The following is an 18,251-nucleotide window of genomic DNA, read 5'->3' as shown; positions in this document are numbered from 1 at the left end:
GCTGACCTTCTCGCTAATCTGGGGGAGAGCCGTGGCCGAGTGCTCCCTGTAGTTAGAGGTTTGCAGGGAAAACTGCAGCATCTTTCACCTGCTTGATGTTTTGTCTACGTCAGGTTTGGCAACCACTTAGAGAAAAGATTAATTTTGTTGGGTTTTTTCTTGACAACCATTTTGTGTTTAGTTATTCAGACACCAGGGATTAACAGTCGCATTCCTCTCTTTCCAGCAGGAGGTGTGCAAATATGCACTTTTCTTCCAGTCAGGAACCAACGCTCCCTGCTCCAGTACCGACGGCACTGACTTTGCATTGTACCTCCCAGAACCTGCTCAATTTACATTGTCAGTGTGAATCAACTCAAGAGCAAATGTCTTGGTCAGTGATTGCACAAGTACCAGCTCATGTTCAGTCCTTAAATTTACACAGCAGCTGTGGAGTTGTGTTAAACAGATTATTTCAGAAAGTGCTTTCAGACCATGCCAGGTATCCCGTAAACAGAACAGGTTAGCAGTGCTGGTTAGTGCCTGAGTTTAGCAAAAGGGCTCTTCTGCAGCAACCTAAGGGAGTGGTGTTATGAAACGTTTCCGGCTTGAAAGCCAGGCTTTGTTGGACTAAACATCTCGCCTACCAATCTGATCTTGTTCCAGCAGTTATTCTGTGTATCTAGTTTGTTATCATTCTGACTATAAGAAAAGAGCAATCTCTGAAACACACTGGACCAATTCTGCAAATGTATATAGGGTGGATGTCGCTGTGAGTTTTGGGTGTGGAAGCTCTGGCCGACAGAGATCAGGAAGGATGTCAATGCCAGGTTTTGTCTTGTGCCTCCCAGGAGGCTCAACACGAGACAGGGGAAGAAAACGGCTTCGTGATGTCTTTGCATTTCTGGGCCTCGGGACTGATCCAAGGGCTGGCACAGCTGCCAGCCGTCACCCCAAGCGTTGCTATAGCTTATAGATGCTGCCCACAGTTGCCCACCAGCTGCTATGCAACCCAAAATAGCCTCAGCACAAAGCACTCCAGGAAGCCCCCTCTTCTTTTCCCCCCATGTCCCCTTCAGCCGGCTCTCTGATGTGGAGGGGTTAGGCTGAAAGGAAGAGGTTACCTCATGAATGAATTTAATTAATTTAATTCATTTTTAATGAAGTAAAAAAAAAGCAGATTTTTTTCTTGCAGATTTGAAATGAAACAGCATTTTGTTTTTCTAATCGTTCTTAGCGTTTATTTTTCCTTCTTAAGATAATTTTAATACTCGCTTAATCTCTTTTTGCCTTGTAGGAAATAACAAGAGATACTAGGGATTTTTCTTTTCCCTTTTCCATCTGCTTTTCCTCTTGCCACTCTGTAGCTATTTAATACCTGTCTGGTTATTACAAATGGTGCAGAGAAGAATGCTAAAAAAAAACCATTTTAAAATGTTACTAGATCGATGGCGTTTCTTTTTCTTTTCTATTTTTCCCTTTGAAACACTTCCAAACCTGGGAAATTTAGAAAAGCTAGTTCTTGATCCTACAATCATGTAAGAAGTTGTGTACCAGGTCAGAATAAAAGTCCATCTGGCACAGTATTTATCTCCAAGAATGACCAGTAAGAGGTGGGTAGAGCCAAGACCAAAAAAGGGAGCAAGAACAGTTATATGTACTCAAAATATTTTCCTGACATTTGTGGCTGGGGGACTAGAAATGGTATCTTGGTGTGTAATACTGTTTCACTCTTGACATCATTGCCATCTTCCTTTTCACTTGGTATGGGGCCAAGGTTCAAAGACAAGGTAAGATCCTTTGCTCCTGCTGCAAAATTGTAATCATGAATGACCACAAGTGACCACTGAATTTGGGGGGAGGTTGTTCCCTGAAATTTCAGTTCATGCACACTGAAATATTTATAGGTATTCTTGGCTTCTGAATGCATTGTGGCCATTAAGCACAGACTGGCTATGAAAGACCTGAGTACAGCCATGGTGTAGGATGAAAATATTTGTTAAATGGGCAATACTAGTCAAGGAGGTTGCTGGAATGCTTGGATGAGAAATTAATCTTATCAGAGCCAGTAGAAAATGGGAAGGATATATATTGAGAAAAATTGGAAATTAACTGAAAAATACATTTAGAAATTTTCACTTAAGCCTCTTAAAAATGGCAGAGAAAAGCAAGAGCCATTTGTTTGCTTGTTCTTTTTGTATTCCTCTTTCCCCTTGGTGTTGTATTTCTTCCTGAATAAAGTCATTTCTTTCTAAAAGGTTTTACCCAATTTTCGCCTTTATACAGCATTGCTGTATGTTACGCCATAGCTTAAGCATCCCATCTCAACATCGCCTACGTTTCACTGCGGAGGAGGTAGTCCCTGATCACCCACACACCGATACCTCACGAGCGTACCTGATGGATGCTGCTCGGGTGCTTTGTTATGAGAAACTGTTACTGTTCAACTGATCAACATGAAGAATCTTACCGGAGTGCTAATGGGTCTGCTGAGAGGGCAACAAGGTCCCCTGGCCTCCCAGCCTTGATCGCCTTATGTTACGATCACGGAGATGCTCCACTCGCGGAGAGGGCTTCTCACTCTCCTTTGCCTGTTCAGCTTTTGACGGTTTTTCTTTCTCATTGAACAAGACATCCTGCATTGTACAAAAGAGATGATTTTAGCAGTGTCTTTGAGGTGTGCAAATTGTAAGCGGGATTTGCTGCTTTGAGTTAGTATTTCATTCCCTGACATGAAGACAAGTGCAGGACGGCTCCTGAGGGTTACCCTGCCACGCCTGCTGCTAACACGCATTTGCCACAGCTTTAAACTTACCTCTGAGATAGGAGATGAGCTGTCGGAGAGCCTGGATTTTTTCTTCTCTTCTTCCCTCAGGTGCATGGCTCTAGTTTGGTCATCCTCACCGGGACATTTATAGCCTTGCCATGAACCAAAGGTTTTGCCGTTGACCCTGTGAAGCTGGGTAAGGTTTTCACCCCTTGCTTCGGAGCAGAGGGCTGGGAAATGCAACATCGTGGTTATACTCTCCTAGTGAAAGAGGCTGTCAGGGAGAAGATGGGGAGGAAGAAGAACAATCCGAGGGAGCTTTCCAAGGGTATCTGGTCAGCTTTAAGGGAGAACAAAGCCTCCTTAACACTTGGGTTCGTTGCTGACTTTTAGGCTTGGAAAATTGCCCGTTTGGCTGCTGAGGCAGCAGCCTGAATTGTTGTGCAACTTGGCTGTGAAGGGAATGCAAAGGGATTTCTTCCCCTTCAGGTTCACGCATCACTAACCATGCCAGGCGTGTTGCTCCGTACTGTACACCCTGAATGAATAAACCGCTTCTAATAAAGAACCAATGTTGCTAATATCTTCATGTAATTTAAACGAAGGCTTTTTGAATTTAGCTCATTTGGGGAAGAAAAAAAACCCACTGATGTTGCAAACGCTTATGCATCTGATTAACTTCGCCGCTTAGCTTAATTTGCAGGATCAGGGCCTTAGCTATCAAGAGGCTACATGGCATTACAGCCCTTCTATACATCTTCATTAGAGTATCTTTCTTACGAATTTGCTTTCATGCGTGTTTTTACAGCCTCGGTGATAAACTGGATTGTATCTGCCAGCAGCAGTGTTTAACTATGTCAGCTCCTTGGTGCCTGAGCTAATCCCTTGTCCTTCATGACAGGAGTCGGGGGGAGTGCTGTTTCCTAAGGATCGATGCACAAAAGTTGCCATCTTGCTGGTCATTTGCCTAAAAAAATGGAGGAGATAATGAGTTTGTATTTGGGCCAGCATTTTTGCCCATTCAGGGTTTTTTGTTTGGGTTTTGTGGCAATTTTCTGTAAGAGCAGAATTGTTATTTCTCTCCAGATTTACTCATTTTCGGGATTGCAAGCAAGTGTTTTTTCCTGCTAAGCTTTCTCTTCCTTCTATTCATCTCCTTTCCATTCTGGCCTCCTCGCAGCTTTTACTCTTCCTTTTCTATTTTTTTTCTATTTCTAGTCCATCTTCTCTTCCATTTCCAATTTTTTTTTCAGTGACATGATGGAAAAATAGTTCCTCACAGCTTCCTCCAGCTGCTGTGGCTGCTGCATCTCGTATTTTCTGATTTTAAATCTGGCAACCCTAGTGGGTGTCCATCTGGGGAATTATACAGGTGCAGAAAGGAGCAAGTGTTTCTCATCTCGAAGGTCTGCGTTGTTGCTGCCCTTCCTGGCGTTGAAGGACATGCTCCCTCAACCGGCAGCTCCCTCCGAGATGCCATGACTCTTGGCTGCCCCCCACCCAAAGCACTGTGTGAAAAGCTTGACAGAGGCTGAGATATGAATGCGGATATTAAAACACAAAGACTTCATTTTTTTAAGGGTTGCGCCTAATCCTTTCTCTCCTGGGGCCCTATTTTTTGGAGTCCAAATATTTGTTACAGGACTCATAGCTTGTAGAGGCAGATGTAGCACTGGCAGCCTCCCAGTTGTAAGAGACATGGAGGAAAATTTCGGCTACATGGGGCTCCACATAAGTGCTGATGAACTTGGTCCATGGCTGAAGCATCCCCAAGCCGGGCGATCCTGCCAGCTGTCTGCTCGCTGTACCATCAGAGCCGCAGGTGCAATATGTGGGCATTCAAAATAAATGCACGTGGGCAGTCCTGCGGAGAGTTCAAGGCAGGCGGAGCTCTGCTGGAGGTTGCTTTAGATACAGGGCTTTACATGCCTCAAAGACATATATTCATAATGTAAGATATCTGTTTATTTGAAAATTGTTTTATGAGTTGTTGGGTTTTTTCCCATGGGCATGTGCAAACTTAAATTATGGCAGAAGTAAATTATGGCAGAAGTAGAGAAGATACCTCTAAATTAAGATATCCTTTCCATTAGTCACAGTATTATATTCAAGTGCTTTAGCTTTTTTATTTGGTTGCATCACTTGGTAAATTAAGTCCTGATCCTGCAATGTGAGAAGGGGAGGAAGGAGCCCGAAGTCCACACAAAGCACCAGTGAAATCTTTGTGTAGAGCATCTGCCTTCTTGCTGCATGAACTGGACATCAGTCAAAAGTTGCATTTGGTTGTAAAAATCCAGGATGGGCAAGTGTTGGTCACTTGGTGCCTCAGAACCCCTCGGTGGCACCTCCAGGTCCCCCACTGTCCCCAGTAGTTTCTGGGGCTGCCGCCTGGTCCCCCTGGAGCTGGGGCCACCTCCCCTGCCTCCGCTGGTCCGTGGAGCCTGGCCAGAGAGCACGGTGAGCAGGACCCTGCGGAGCTTTGCGGAGGCGAGGGGCTCAGTTGGGGGACTGTGTTCGCTGAGGCCAACCGGGCTTTTATAAGAAGCGATGGGCGCAAACGTCTGTTGGTACCCCAAAATGCTGCCTCCCGAGGCAGCATCCCAGGTCTGAGTTTTGAAAGCAGGTTTGCAGAAGGGCTGAGCACCACCCGCGCCTGGGAGCGGGGCTGGAGGTGGAGGGGTGAGATCTTTCTAACACTGGTGGAAAAAATGGTATTTTTTTTGTTCAGTTTTCAGACAGATTTCTGGCATGCCCACCAGCCTCAGAAGTGCTTCCTCATCCCCAGGGAGCTGCTTTGCCGCTCCTGCTGCTGACTTGGGTCTTCCCGGAGGACAGCAGCTCTCCTTGCACCGGGGAATGACGCCCGGTGCTGCCGCCCGTGCGGTGGAAGTAGTGCCATGAGAGCAGGGTGACTATTTGCTTTCCAGTGAAAATAAATCTAATACCAGCTCCTATTCTGCTTGGGTGAAATACCTGACCCAAAGAGACCAGCGAGTGGAGGGTGATCAGAACGGGCTGGCTTTGCAGTCTCCTTTCTGTAAAACTTTCCTTCCTAATGAAATCCCCTTTTTGTAAAACTTCCCTTCCTAACGAACGTCCCCTTCCTGTGAAACTTCCAGTTTTCAATAAAACTTCCAATTACAGTCCCCTTTCTGTAAAACCTCCCTTTAAAGCTTCCAACCCACAGGCTCAGGAATGGACCCAGTCACGGTGGAAAAGTGTCAGCTCAATATTAAAAGGTGCGATAATCACCCCTGAAAAAAAGGAGCGTTACTGATGCTTAAGTCAATAGCTGCTTATAGCTGTTGGGGGACTTGCTGCTCGCTTTGTGTTTGCTTTTTCCCCTGCAGGACTCGGTCGGTCGGTCAGCAGAGCACGGTTTCCTTCGCAGTCTGGAGCACTGGAGACACGGTGTTTAGTTAAGCACACACCAAGCCTTCATTGAGAGCTGCGGCATCTCCACCAAGTTGAGGCTTTGGATTTTTTTATGCATCTGAGATTCACGGTGCTGTCGCTGGACAGTGATTTGGGGCAAGCACCATCCACAGCCGGTTCACAGGAGGGTCAAATCTGCAACCGGGGCCGCACACCGTGTTGCACGAAGCTGCACGAACAAGCTGCACACTCAAGCTCCGCGGCTGGAGTCATCGCTCAGTGCCCTGCAAGATGGAGGGATTTTGGGGACCTGACCTCGCCAGCGTAGGCTGGCTTTGTTCATTAAGCTCGTCTGCACGCCGTAAGCCAAGGTGCTCGGGAAGACCCATCCAGCACCCTTCTTCCCAGGCGCGCTCGTCGTGGTGGTGATTCCACCTGGCTCCAGCTAAGAAGGCTTTGGCATATATTGACAGTAATGCACACAGGGGGAAAAACTCCCCATCTGTGGTCATGTAGCGGAGACACGAGTGGCTGCATTTCTTAACAGATGGCATAACAAACTATACGAAACGCGCGTCCCCCTGAGACATATAACCTGACATCAGATAGTTTCAACAACATATTGAAATAAGTCCTCCCTGAAGAACGCCGTGGCTTCAGATGCAGCCGTACCTCTCTCCCCGAATCCCTTGACAAAGCTGTGGGTGACGGAGGCGCAGCAGTTTTGAGGGGTCCCACCCTGCTGCCTCCGCCAGCAGCAGGATTTGGGGCGGCAGGCTGAGCAGTGACTGAGACGGCCCCCAGATGCCGGAGACTGGAGAAGCGGGGAGCTGAGGCATTAGTACTTCTCCGTAGGTAGTAAGTCTTTTCAAGCTGAATAAGCTCTTTGTTCTGAGAAATGCATACTTTAAACATCTGCAGTAGGAGTTTTAGCGTTTTACTTTAGGGGTAATAGACTTGGGCTTATCTAAATGGAAGGGGAGCAGAACCACCTTGAGGAACAAGCACGTTCAGAAGTTGCTTTTGCTGTTGGGAAGCTCTGCGTAGTGGAGCACTGCCCGAAAGCTGGGCAGTGGGCAGGTCATCCTGGCCTTCACGATACTCTGGACATGTGAAACAATGCTCAAATATGACCAAATCTGAGAATCTGAGAGCTGGAAATGATAGTGCTCAGCAGCCCAGATGCACCCATCAGCACCAGAGGTGCCTGGTGTGGCTGTAGGGGCCAGGGCAGGGCTCCCATTCTGTGCCTGCCCAGGGCTGGGGGTGCTCCGTACCGGTACAGCATCGATCCACGCCTCGACCGTGTCCTCAGTGACTGCAGCGAGCGAGGAAGAGATGGAAACAGCCCGCCTGACATGCAAATAGCATCAGCATCAGATGGAGCGGGAGCTAGTGGGGAAACAAACATTAAATTAATTTAGTTCACAACTCTCCTGTAGGGTATGGGATCTCCCTGTTTTCCCAGGAAGAAGTCTAGAGAGATTAATGTCAAAAAGATCCACTAATTTTGATGACCCAATTTGCATGCCTAATGACCTGATTTTTCTGAACACTTCACGTTCTCTAGCACTTTATGTGCTGGAAGGACAGTGCCCTTGTTTTCTTTCACAGCAACGAGTGCTCAGCAGTTTTGTGAATCACAACTTGGGGCATTAATTTATGTATTCAAAAAACAAAGCCCCACACAATTACCAAGACAAAGCTTTCGACGTATGGTTTGGATGACTTGGCAGTATCTCAGAGAAACTCTTCAGCAGGGACACAGATAGCAGCCAGTTCCCCAGGACACCATTCAGCTGCCTTCACCATGTCTCCTTCCTCCTCCTCAAATTTCCTGCCTCGTTCACTGGGCAGCTTCCAGTTTCAGCAACAAATGAGAGGGGAATTCAGTGGACACAGGGCTCTTTTCCAGCCAACGCTAACGCAGGCATTTTCTGACTTCTGAGATCCTGATCTGCAACCTTAATATATTTGTGTAATTACTTTTGTATAGCAGAGCATCTTTTTTTAGCTCCTTTACGATTTGGTACATCAGATCCCATCTCCAAAGAACTTACACTCTGTTTTAACATATGGAGTATCTCTGTTGGTTCCTTCTTGGGCTCTGCAGTTATGCATGTGGTTGTGAACCCAAGGAGGTCCCCAAAGTCCACCACCACTGTGGTCCCACAAGGAGCATTGCCATCAAGAGGGGAAGCTCTCACCTTTCTCACCTCCACCACAGTGCCACCATTGCGGGTACGTGCTGCAGTCACGCAGGGGGCCAGACCAGAGGACTGACCCAGGGTAAGACCTAAGGCTGAGACTTCATCCATGTGGCTAAAATATAAAATACATTGCAATATGGACAGGCTGCTGAAGAGGAGCAATATTACTTTGCTTCACCCTCCCACTGTTGGCTGCAGCCGTTGTGTGCTAGTCTGGCCCCACCATGGACCAGTGCAGCGGGACAAGCTGGCCAAAACTTCTTCCCTGGTATTTGTGGGGTATTTACCACGTTGCTTATCCCAGCGTAACTTGTTCCTTGGTGTGAGGAAAGCCTGCCTCATGTCAGCAGGTTTACATTCCCTGCACGTACATAGGTGCCAAATGCATACTGCACTACCTGCACAGCACTGTGCTGCACTATACAGGAATCTGGGTCTTCAGTGGGAAGTGTTTCAGTGGCTGATCTGTACCTAGGCTGGTCTGTATGACCCACAGAGAAGCTAAAATACAGCAGCCTTCAGGAGGAGTGGGGTAGACTTTTGGCTGTGACATGTTACACACGGATTCGAGACAGACAGTGAAGGAGAAACACTGGCGGTTCTCTTGAAATCAAATGTCAAATAGAATCAACACGATTTAATTAAAAGGAAAAAAATCTTTCCAAAAAATCTTTGAATTAGATTGAAGACTCTATCTCTTAAGAACATACTGCAAGCTTAGTTTTGATGTTACAGTTAAATAAAGACATACTTATCTGATTAGCTGTAATCCTCTCATGTTTATTCCTTGAGTCAGAGGCCTTATAAAAATGTATCTGAGATTTAGAAATGGGACCCAAGGACAGCCTGCACCTGGTCTCTGCGTCTGATTGCGGGCAGATATCTCTGCGTCGTTAACAACGGAAAATTACTCAGCTGTTTTGATAATCTCCGTCATGCTCAGAACCAAAATGGAAAACAAACATATTTGTCCGTCCCCTTCCACAGTTACCAGTTCTTACCTGAGATTTTTGAACTTCTCCCCCCAGTAACAGAACTGGAGCACAGACTTGACCAAAAATCTAAAGACCCCACGTGAAGGGGGTTGAAGCTCTCCTCAACCAGAAACAAGAACCTCCATCCACCAGCGCTGATCCCCCGATCCAGGCTCCCTAAAGCAGAGTCCTACATAACGTCCTCATTTCAACCACCATCATCCTCGCCAGCTGAGCACAAGAGCTTTGTTTTCTGTGTGGCGTCTCCTTGCAGTCACGCCGGGGCAATCTCCACCACGTGTCTGGACTGGTCGCCCCAGCTCCGCTTACAGGCGAGGCAAAAGTCAGCAGAAAAATTGAGATCATGATTCATCCCATGCCTGGAATAGGTCAGACAGTCAATGAGAATCACACTCTGGATCTCGCTCCCCTGGCTGCAATGAGGATGTAGCTCTAGAGGTCTACGTTGCAGATGCCTGAAGGTGAGATAAAACCCATCCAAGGAGACTATGATTCAGATTATTCTCTGTTAAACTCATATTCTGAGTGTGGAAACGGTTCAGGAAAATCTAGTTGGTAACTGTATTTTAGACATTCAAAAACCAAACACCAAAAATGGGGTGAAGAACACTTTGCAGAGTTTTTTCTGCGCTCTCTGCTGTGTTGGGAGTGACGGAGCTTTCCCTTGCTGCCGTTAGTGGGAGCCATAGCACAGGGCAGGGCCGGACCCGCTCTGCTTGGGTTCTCCCTCCGCTTCTGCACTGGTCGGGGGTTTCTGCTGCAGGAATTACAGAAGCCAAAAGTCTCAGAGAATGTCTCAGGTGACTTTTTTCTATCAATTAGTTCGTTTGTTTGGGAAAAAAAGCCTTTTCTGAGGACCAAAATTTCCAAAAATTGTTTGATGAAGACTTTCACTGATCCTCTGCCCACTCCGTAGTAAATCTTTAACATCTTTCAAATAAATTAGTTTGAATTTTCAGTTTAAAGTGGTCTTTTCGGCCAGAAAATTGTCAACGTCTGCCATTGACCATTATTTCTCTTTACACTTCGGTGCTCACGGCTCTTTTGCCTGTGAGCAAATGTTATGTACTGCTACTGAAAAATTGTTATGTTTCTAAATCATAAGAAATGGCACGCTGAATGGCTCTTCTCTGGACTTCAGTGTTTCCATCAGCTAGCCATTTTTTCAAGTTTTATATTTCTCTCATGGCATATATTACATACATCAGACATCACGCTCTCGCAGGATTGTACTGACAGCAATGCTGTTTCTGAAGCACCCATGGTAGGAGTGGAAACTGAGTTTGCAGACCACTAGAAAAATGTTCAAAGAACACAGAGCCAGAGGTCTTTCAATGATCTTTCCCATTTACAATATAATGGCACATACGAAGGAACTGATCTTCTCCATGGGGAAATGGGACTGGTTGTGTTTCTTGTCCCTGCAAGCTGCTCCGCTGTGATGCAGAGATGCTGTTCCTCCGTGGGAAGACCTTTCCTTTCCCAGGGACTTGAGGAACGGTCCAACTTCCACTGAAGTTGGTGACAGTGCTGTTGCTTTTGGAGGGGGCAGGATCAGGTCCTCCATGCTTAGCAGAACTTTGTTAGGAAATCTCTGCCTGGGCTTTGCAAGCCATACAGATAAATAATCAAAAATAGCTTTTCTAACTGATTTGAGAGCACAGCTGTGATAAAGGTGTGATAAAAGGACCGGCTCCAAAACCTGTGTGATCATGGTGGTCCTAGTGTGAGTTACAGCAACATTTCAGATATCTGTTTATTTTAGTTAAAGAAGAAAAGTTTCAGTTACTGTAGACTTAACAGATTTTTATCTCGTATGAAATATGCTTAGCAGAGGACACGCTTCAGTATGGTTTCATTGTTAGCAGACCTTCGGCAGTTCGTGTCAAATATCAGTATAATGGACTTACACACACTATTGATTTAATGACAACTATCACTGCAAGGAATTGATCTAATGTTTTCATTAGACTTAAAAAATGTTTTAACAACAAGTTCATTCAGAACTGGATAATTGCAAAGCCCTACATGGCCAAAGATCACATTCCCTGTATAGTGTAGTTTAGATGATCTTTTTAGAAGATAAGTAGATTAATAATAATAGAGGCACAGTTGAGGGAAATTAAAGCTAGTCTTCATGCCTTAAAAACATAAATAAATTGAATTATCACCCATTATATTACTGGAGCGAATTTTCTGAACTTTTGAACAAATCTTAGTGAATATGCAGTGGTATTTGGTTTGCTCTGATAGGCACAACATAACTGGTTTTTTTAGCCCTCTGTCTTTTTGTCTGTCCTTTTTGCTCCTCGCCCAGTGGACCTTAGCAGAGATAGGTCTCTTCCACTTGGGTTGGATATAAAATTTTGTTCGTTTTTAGCAGCGATAGCATCTTTTGCAGTTCTATGTGAACAGGCCAGGGAGGGGCATTTTGTGGGGGATTTCAGGAGATGCTGTCCCTGTGGGTACATCAATGATGTTGGATTGTCCTCCAAGGAGAGCTCCACGTTACTTGCTGTGATTGAAGCTACGCTGGACTGATTAGTGGCTCTGCACGAGGCCATAGCTTAAATACGGGTGGAGAAAGAGGTTTCCCATTCTGACGCGGAAGCTGCAGACACATTTCCCCTATGACTCCAGGTGACAGTGGTTTTCTTGCCAAACCACCTTCAGCTTCTGCTCTGCCTTATACAAAGGCTCTTCCCTTCCAGGTACCATGGTTGATATTTCAGGTTTTAGCTGACACTGGACCCAAAGCCCATGCTGCATGTGCTCCCTGCGATGGGTCACAGCTTCCACAGGCCGCTGGGTCTTCCTTGGCATTGCGGGTTGCTTGATGCTCCTTGTAAGGGACCGCACCTTTCAAGATGTTTCTTGAGAGCCTGTCCTGAGCCCGGGCGAATGGGCATTTTTAGTGTCTCTGTGCACCCTGTGCTCTGATTGCCTGCAGAGTCTGTAGTGCTCAGATCTTTAAGCCAGATCTCAGATATATTACAGTGGATGTTTGAAAATAAGAGTAGAGAATAATAGGGTCACTTCGAACATGTTGGTCTCAGCCTTAACTGAAATAATGCCTGGGTCTTCTCCCTTCCCTCCCACCTATGGAAAGACTTACTTGTCCCTAAATTACAGATGTCTTTTCCTACCCCCGTTACTTTAGACCACATTCTGGGGGGTGTAATAATCCAGGGAATTCTAGAATAAAGAGTATGCCAGGTTATCTAGACTGGCTATCAGATGGCGCAACTCTGAACCAATGTGCCTATATACTACCTCAGAAAAGTCTGAAGCTCCTCTTTCAAGGAAAGTCCTGCCCTTTCATCTGTGTCATGTAGCTTTACTGAGCTTAGGGCTCTGGCTGACTGAATAACCATTAATATCTGATTGAGGCAAACATTGGACCTACATGGAGTCCTACCACTGAACAAATCTGGGAAGTAATGTAGACCCACAAAAAAATCCTAACCCAACCCAAACTACCAAACTGTGAGATATATTATTGGGTGTACTCTTGTAGTGTTATGTTTTGTGAGAAATACAATAGTGGATCATTCTGATGATCAAATCAGAGTGAATAAGAACAATGGAATGGATCCACCCAATCTCTTGCAGCAAAAGTACAACCTACAGCTGCTACTCTATTTCTGCCATCAAAAAGCTGCTTGCAGGCAAATGAACTCCATGGTTTAACTGCTGCAGAGCTCAGGCATCCCAGCACGGCCACACGACTAAAACCTTTTGGCTGCAGAGCTGCAGTCTGTGCCGCTGTGGCAGGAGGAGAAGAGAAGTCCCTTCCCAAAAGCAGAGTGATCTGCAGTGCGGCAGACGAACCTCACATGCTGTGTGAAGCAGTGAGACCAGAGGCACATCGTGGGTGTCCGCGGGATCACCCTGGAACAAGGCTTGGGCTTCTGAACAACATGGCATTTGCTTTAAATAACTTCCACAGAAATTCAGCCACTGTGGGAACTAAACGTGTCCACGTGTCCTTTGGGGCAGAGATTTTGTATGCTTCAAGGTATAAGGAAGATTAAAGGCAATATTCTCAAATGAACAGGGAGAGGCTTATGCCAAAATATACATGAGTAATCTAGAGCATGATACAAAAATGCAAATGCAAGAATAGAAGGAAATCAGGACACTGTAATGCATATTGCTTTAATTTGAGGAGCAAAGGGATTTGAGTGGATTTCTAGGGTATAATGCAATACAGAATAATACAGTGTTTATGTCAGATATAGCTGATGAAAGCTCCCAACAGATCAATGCAGGAAAAGGGTATAAATCAGTAGTATTGGAAGATGTCACTTGAGAGCAAATCTATTCTCAAGCTAAGGTAATATTTTCTGATACTCCCTGTAGTTGAATACAGTTAATGTGAAACAACGTGGGAGAGAGAAAAAATAAATCCAAACGGCACTTGAAGGGAAAATGGAAGTTTAAAATATCATCTCCAGGATCCATCTTCTGTGCAGAGGGATTTGGGTGAGAGGGAGCACCTATCCCGTTAGCAGTCACAAAGATAAGGTTGCAATGGCCAACTTTGCTTCTGGGACAGAGGTAAACTTCTGTTTGCCCAGGGCAGGGGACAGCACAGCAGCACCCTTTGCTTAAGCACTGCCTCAAGGTGTTGCCCAGCTCTTGGCTCTAATGGAGAGGCCGACACAGCCCAGCTGAAATGGCGGGGCTCCCCGCAGTCATGTAGGCAGGCATTGCTCATAAGAGGAGCAGAAGATATTGCCACACATTTCCTTCACATTACATGATCTCATTCATTTTGACTGTGTTAAATCACTTTAAGTTAATGTGCCATATACTAGTGTATGATGGTGTAAAACACCACATATGAAGGTATCTGAAACAATCAGCTTTCTGTTGAGCATAGGCTTAACTGGGCAAAAAAGAAAATGAATAAACATAACTAAGAAAACTACTATTCCTGTCTCCAGGAATTGCTTCTCCTTCATCATCTGTCGAGTTCTAATATGTAAATGAATGGAGAGAGCGTTCTGGCTTTGCAGTCTCTGTGAGTGAAGGTTCTTGATGACAAATAACATTTTGGAGAAGAAGGGAACTCACTGTATGGTGAGCCCAAGCAAGGACTCATTTATACCGGTTTTAAATCGCTGGACTTATTTCCGATCATCACTGGTAAGAAATCAGACCAAGGGAGTACCGACAGAGCGCCTGGTCGTCTGCTTGGGCAGAGTTCCTCCTGTCCGTGCTGCATGCCTTCTTACCCTGTTTTTCCCTGGGTTGTTGTGTAATATTCTTCCTACAGTAAAAGAAAAGAGAAAGATGAGTAGGTCATCTTGGGTAGAAAAAGAACTGGCTGCAAGGGAGCCGTGTGCCATCCCAGTCCCCTGGGGCACGTTTGGCTGTCTCAGTTGAGCACATCACTTCGCTCCCGAGGCTGTGCGTGTGAGGGCAGGAGGCACAGGCTGGGTAATTGCCACTTTTCTCTCCAAAACTCGGTTTAGCCATACTTGTAGGGACATCATCTTCTTTTCTGCCCTCAGAAATCATTTTACATGCGTCTGCCTGCTCTAGCTTCCCCTTGATTTCTCTATCTGTCTAGAGCTCGGAGTTGAATAGATAGGTAGATAGGTTTGAAGTTATCCTCTTGTGCGTGAATGACTGTTTTTCTCAGATAAAATTCTCTGACATCTCAAACTTCTATCTTGAACATATATTAGACAAGTCTCTTCATATATATATATATTTGCAGCACTCACAAAGTGATAGCTCCATTGAAGTTTCTGTTAGAAAATGCTCTTTTTCCTGCACAGGCTGGAGGTGAGGGGAGGGGACAGGTTTGTAAAACAGCCTTATAAGCTCCCTGTGACCTGGAATTCAGTTCACTCCCACGTGAATTTTCAAACACAGAGAGATAGAGCAGATATAGTCTTGTCCTTGGGCCACCAATCTGGATTTGAAGTGTGTGGTTTCCACTGCCTCACCATGTGCCTGAGCCCTGCTATGCCTCCAGTGTCCCTTTTCTGGGGGGAGAAAGAAGAATCTGGCCCTCCACCCACCCCATGCCATGATTCCTGGTGTCTTTATGGAGCTTCTCAGAGCCTCTCCTGCTCCATCACCTGATGGTAGTGCTGGGCTGCCGTCCTGGAGGCAGTTTCACAGCAGGGACCATAGCAGACCTGCGGTGGGAGGTGATGTGACCTCCTTCCTCCAGTCTGCCACTCGCAGATTTTTCCCAGGTTTTGCCTTAGCCATTTTGCATGCTGGTTCCAGTGCAGCCTGCGTGGAAGGTCGTCCAGCATTCCTCGTTTGCAGAGGAATTACTTTGTGTCTGACTCCACCGATTGCCCATGTGTAGCTCACTGGGTGATGCGTATCACTCCACGTCCATGATTTATCCTTTCACTATTAATCACGCATCCAATGTCTGTGCCTCTGATGATGACCTTATTTTTTTCCTTAAATGGTGCATAATACGAAAGACCAAGGACTTAGAACCAGGGCTCTTTTAGAATTATATTAATCTAATGATAATTTTCTTTACGGTTACCTTTAAAGGCCTGTTGTTCAAACATTTTCCTTTCACCTATGATGTACCAGGTTAATTTTGGTTTGAGTTCAGTACCTAAGCTGTCACAGAGTACGGAGTAAATTGTTTTATAGAAGTCTGTTACACGTTAGAGTATAATATTAAGTTAACAAACAGTTACCTTCCTGAACTCACACTGCATTGCATTTAGTATACTATTTTTTATATCTATTATGAACTGAACTGAACCAGCACATCATCCTTCCCAGGAGCTGGGCCATCCTAGGGTTTGGCCAGGTCATTTTACTTTTGAAAATCAATATTATGTTGACAGTCATCCAGCCCCCTGCAACTTCCAAGACTTACTTACTGAAAATTTATATTAACATTCCAGTGTTAAGGCTTCTGGGTAGGTTCTTTTGCATGTACGTACATAAAAGTTGAACATAGCTGAAACTGAGACTTGCTCTGAGGTGGGAAGGAAGAAAAGCATGAGCAGGGTAGACAGGACGGCTCGCTAACCAAGAGCCTTGTGGCGGCTTTGAGAAGGCATCAAGCACTCGGGTTTGGGGTAAAAGAGCTGCTAAAACTAGAAGGAAGATTAACTTGAGACCTTTGCTCCTCTGTCTCTTCCAGCAGTGCAAACTGGGAAGCAACATGATGAAGGAACCCCGAAGGAACCCCCGGAAAGAAAATGGGGATCAGATGCGAAGTTGAGGACCGTGTCGTGTCTGAGTGGGAGCTCAGAAAGCCGGGCACCAACTCCCCAGCCCTCAGACAGGGGCTGCAACTCCGTGTTCCCCTGTTGGGGGGGTTGGATTGTATGCGCACAAGCCCCCGGGAATTTCAAGATTAAATGTCGCTCTCAGGAATGCAGTAACTTCACTTCTTTTAAATACATTTTCAGCCCTTTGCTGGTGATTAAAGTTCAAGGTCGAGATGCATCTTTCCTCTGGACATTTGCTTTGATTCCTGATGTGCTTTACTCAAAAATCTCAAACATACAGCGAAGGAGGTGACAGCATGTCAGAGAACTATATATTTAGTTCTAGCAGCGAGTCAATCAGACATCTAGGCAATTACCCTCTGCTCAGGATGACAACTGAGAGATGTGTTTATTCTGTCTCCAGGAATCTCTGTTATTTTAGGATCCTTTCCAGAGTGCAACCAGTGCTAACTCGTCAGTATGTGGAGACTCTTGTTTATGCTTTGGTTTCCTATCTGGGTGGGATTATTCAGTTATTGGCTTGCTGGCCCCCACTCAACCTTTTAAATTCATGTCTACCTTCCACACAGTTTCTTGGCAGGAGCTACAGGCTGTCTAAGCCCAAGCCCTCGTATCTTCATCTGTGCTGATGAATCTTTTATCCGCTTTTCAAAGGGTATTAGCTCTTCCACGAGCTGTTAGGTGGCACCTCGCTATCACTGCTAAGACTCTTGCATTCGGCTGCAGTTTGGCATCTCCCTCAGCATGACCCAGCAGTTTGCTGGTCCTCCCCAGAGCTTCTCACTGTGATGGCCCTTGCAGAGACAGGACTCACTCTGCTTGCGCGGTGGGATCCCCATGTAAAACCCTGCTCTCCTTTACATCCCTGCAGAGTCACTGACCTCAGAGGCATCGCTGCGGATCCGTACCGGGACACCTGAAAGCCAGCTATCGCCTTTCCTCTCTAGATATACTGTAGGCACACTGCAGACCGCAGCAGTTACAACTCCTGCCTGAATCTGATTAGCAAGCTAAATATTTTCTGCTCCATGGGAGCACCCAGTGCCGTATAAGCTGGAGGCTTCCCTCAGGCAATGAACAGATGAGTTTAGCTGGAGCAGACTTTGTTATCTTTTGACACTTTATTGGGGAATCAGCTACTTCTGTGAGAGAAAAGGTGTTTCTGATGGTGTTCACCTTTCTGAGTGATGCAAAGCCTCTGACAAGCTACAGAAGTGAGCCCTGTCGCTCAGCTCACGGGCGGGCCACCGTTACCGCCCAAAATGTCCCCAGCTGGGGCAGGAGTTATAAGCAGCCTAGATACAGCCAATTCAAGCTTCCCCTTTTCATTTGAAGAGGATTCAAGATAGTAACCTGTACTGTCCCAACCAAGCAAGCCTCGGGGCCCCCAGCTCCTGCCGCGACACCCCCAGCGTGGCCCGGAGCTGGGTGCTGCAGCATCACGGGCGGGGTGGCACCTGAACCATGCGGAGAGACAACCCTCTCCTACCCGGCTCACATCTCTCCCTGCTAAAACTCTCCCCTCACACACCCACTTCTCCCCCTGCGAGGCTGGAGGACAAAGGGAGGTTTTGCAGGTTCAGGAGGCCTTTCTTTATTTCTGTTCCTGGAAGCCTGGTTATTATAGCAGTAGCCTCTAGCTACATCTGTGAAGAGGAGCACCTCCACCAGGCATCTCCTGTAATAATGACTT

At 46.0% G+C, this 18,251-nt stretch overlaps 1 protein-coding gene across 1 annotated transcript in view; it reads left to right on the top strand.

Moving 5' to 3' along the window:
* Nucleotides 1–5,044: 5,044 nt before the first annotated feature.
* CNPY1 (canopy FGF signaling regulator 1) overlaps nucleotides 5,045–18,251 on the top strand; it is a 48,928-nt gene continuing 35,721 nt past the window's right edge. The window contains 1 exon segment of the mRNA XM_059818787.1: nucleotides 5,045–5,203. Coding sequence (XP_059674770.1) covers nucleotides 5,045–5,203 — 159 coding nt within the window.

The sequence above is a fragment of the Gavia stellata genome, chromosome 6 (assembly GCF_030936135.1).
Source record: "Gavia stellata isolate bGavSte3 chromosome 6, bGavSte3.hap2, whole genome shotgun sequence".
NCBI classification, from domain to species: Eukaryota; Metazoa; Chordata; class Aves; order Gaviiformes; family Gaviidae; genus Gavia; species Gavia stellata.
The sequence above is the reverse complement of the archived record's forward strand: the minus strand, read 5'-3'. Positions and strand labels throughout refer to the sequence as shown.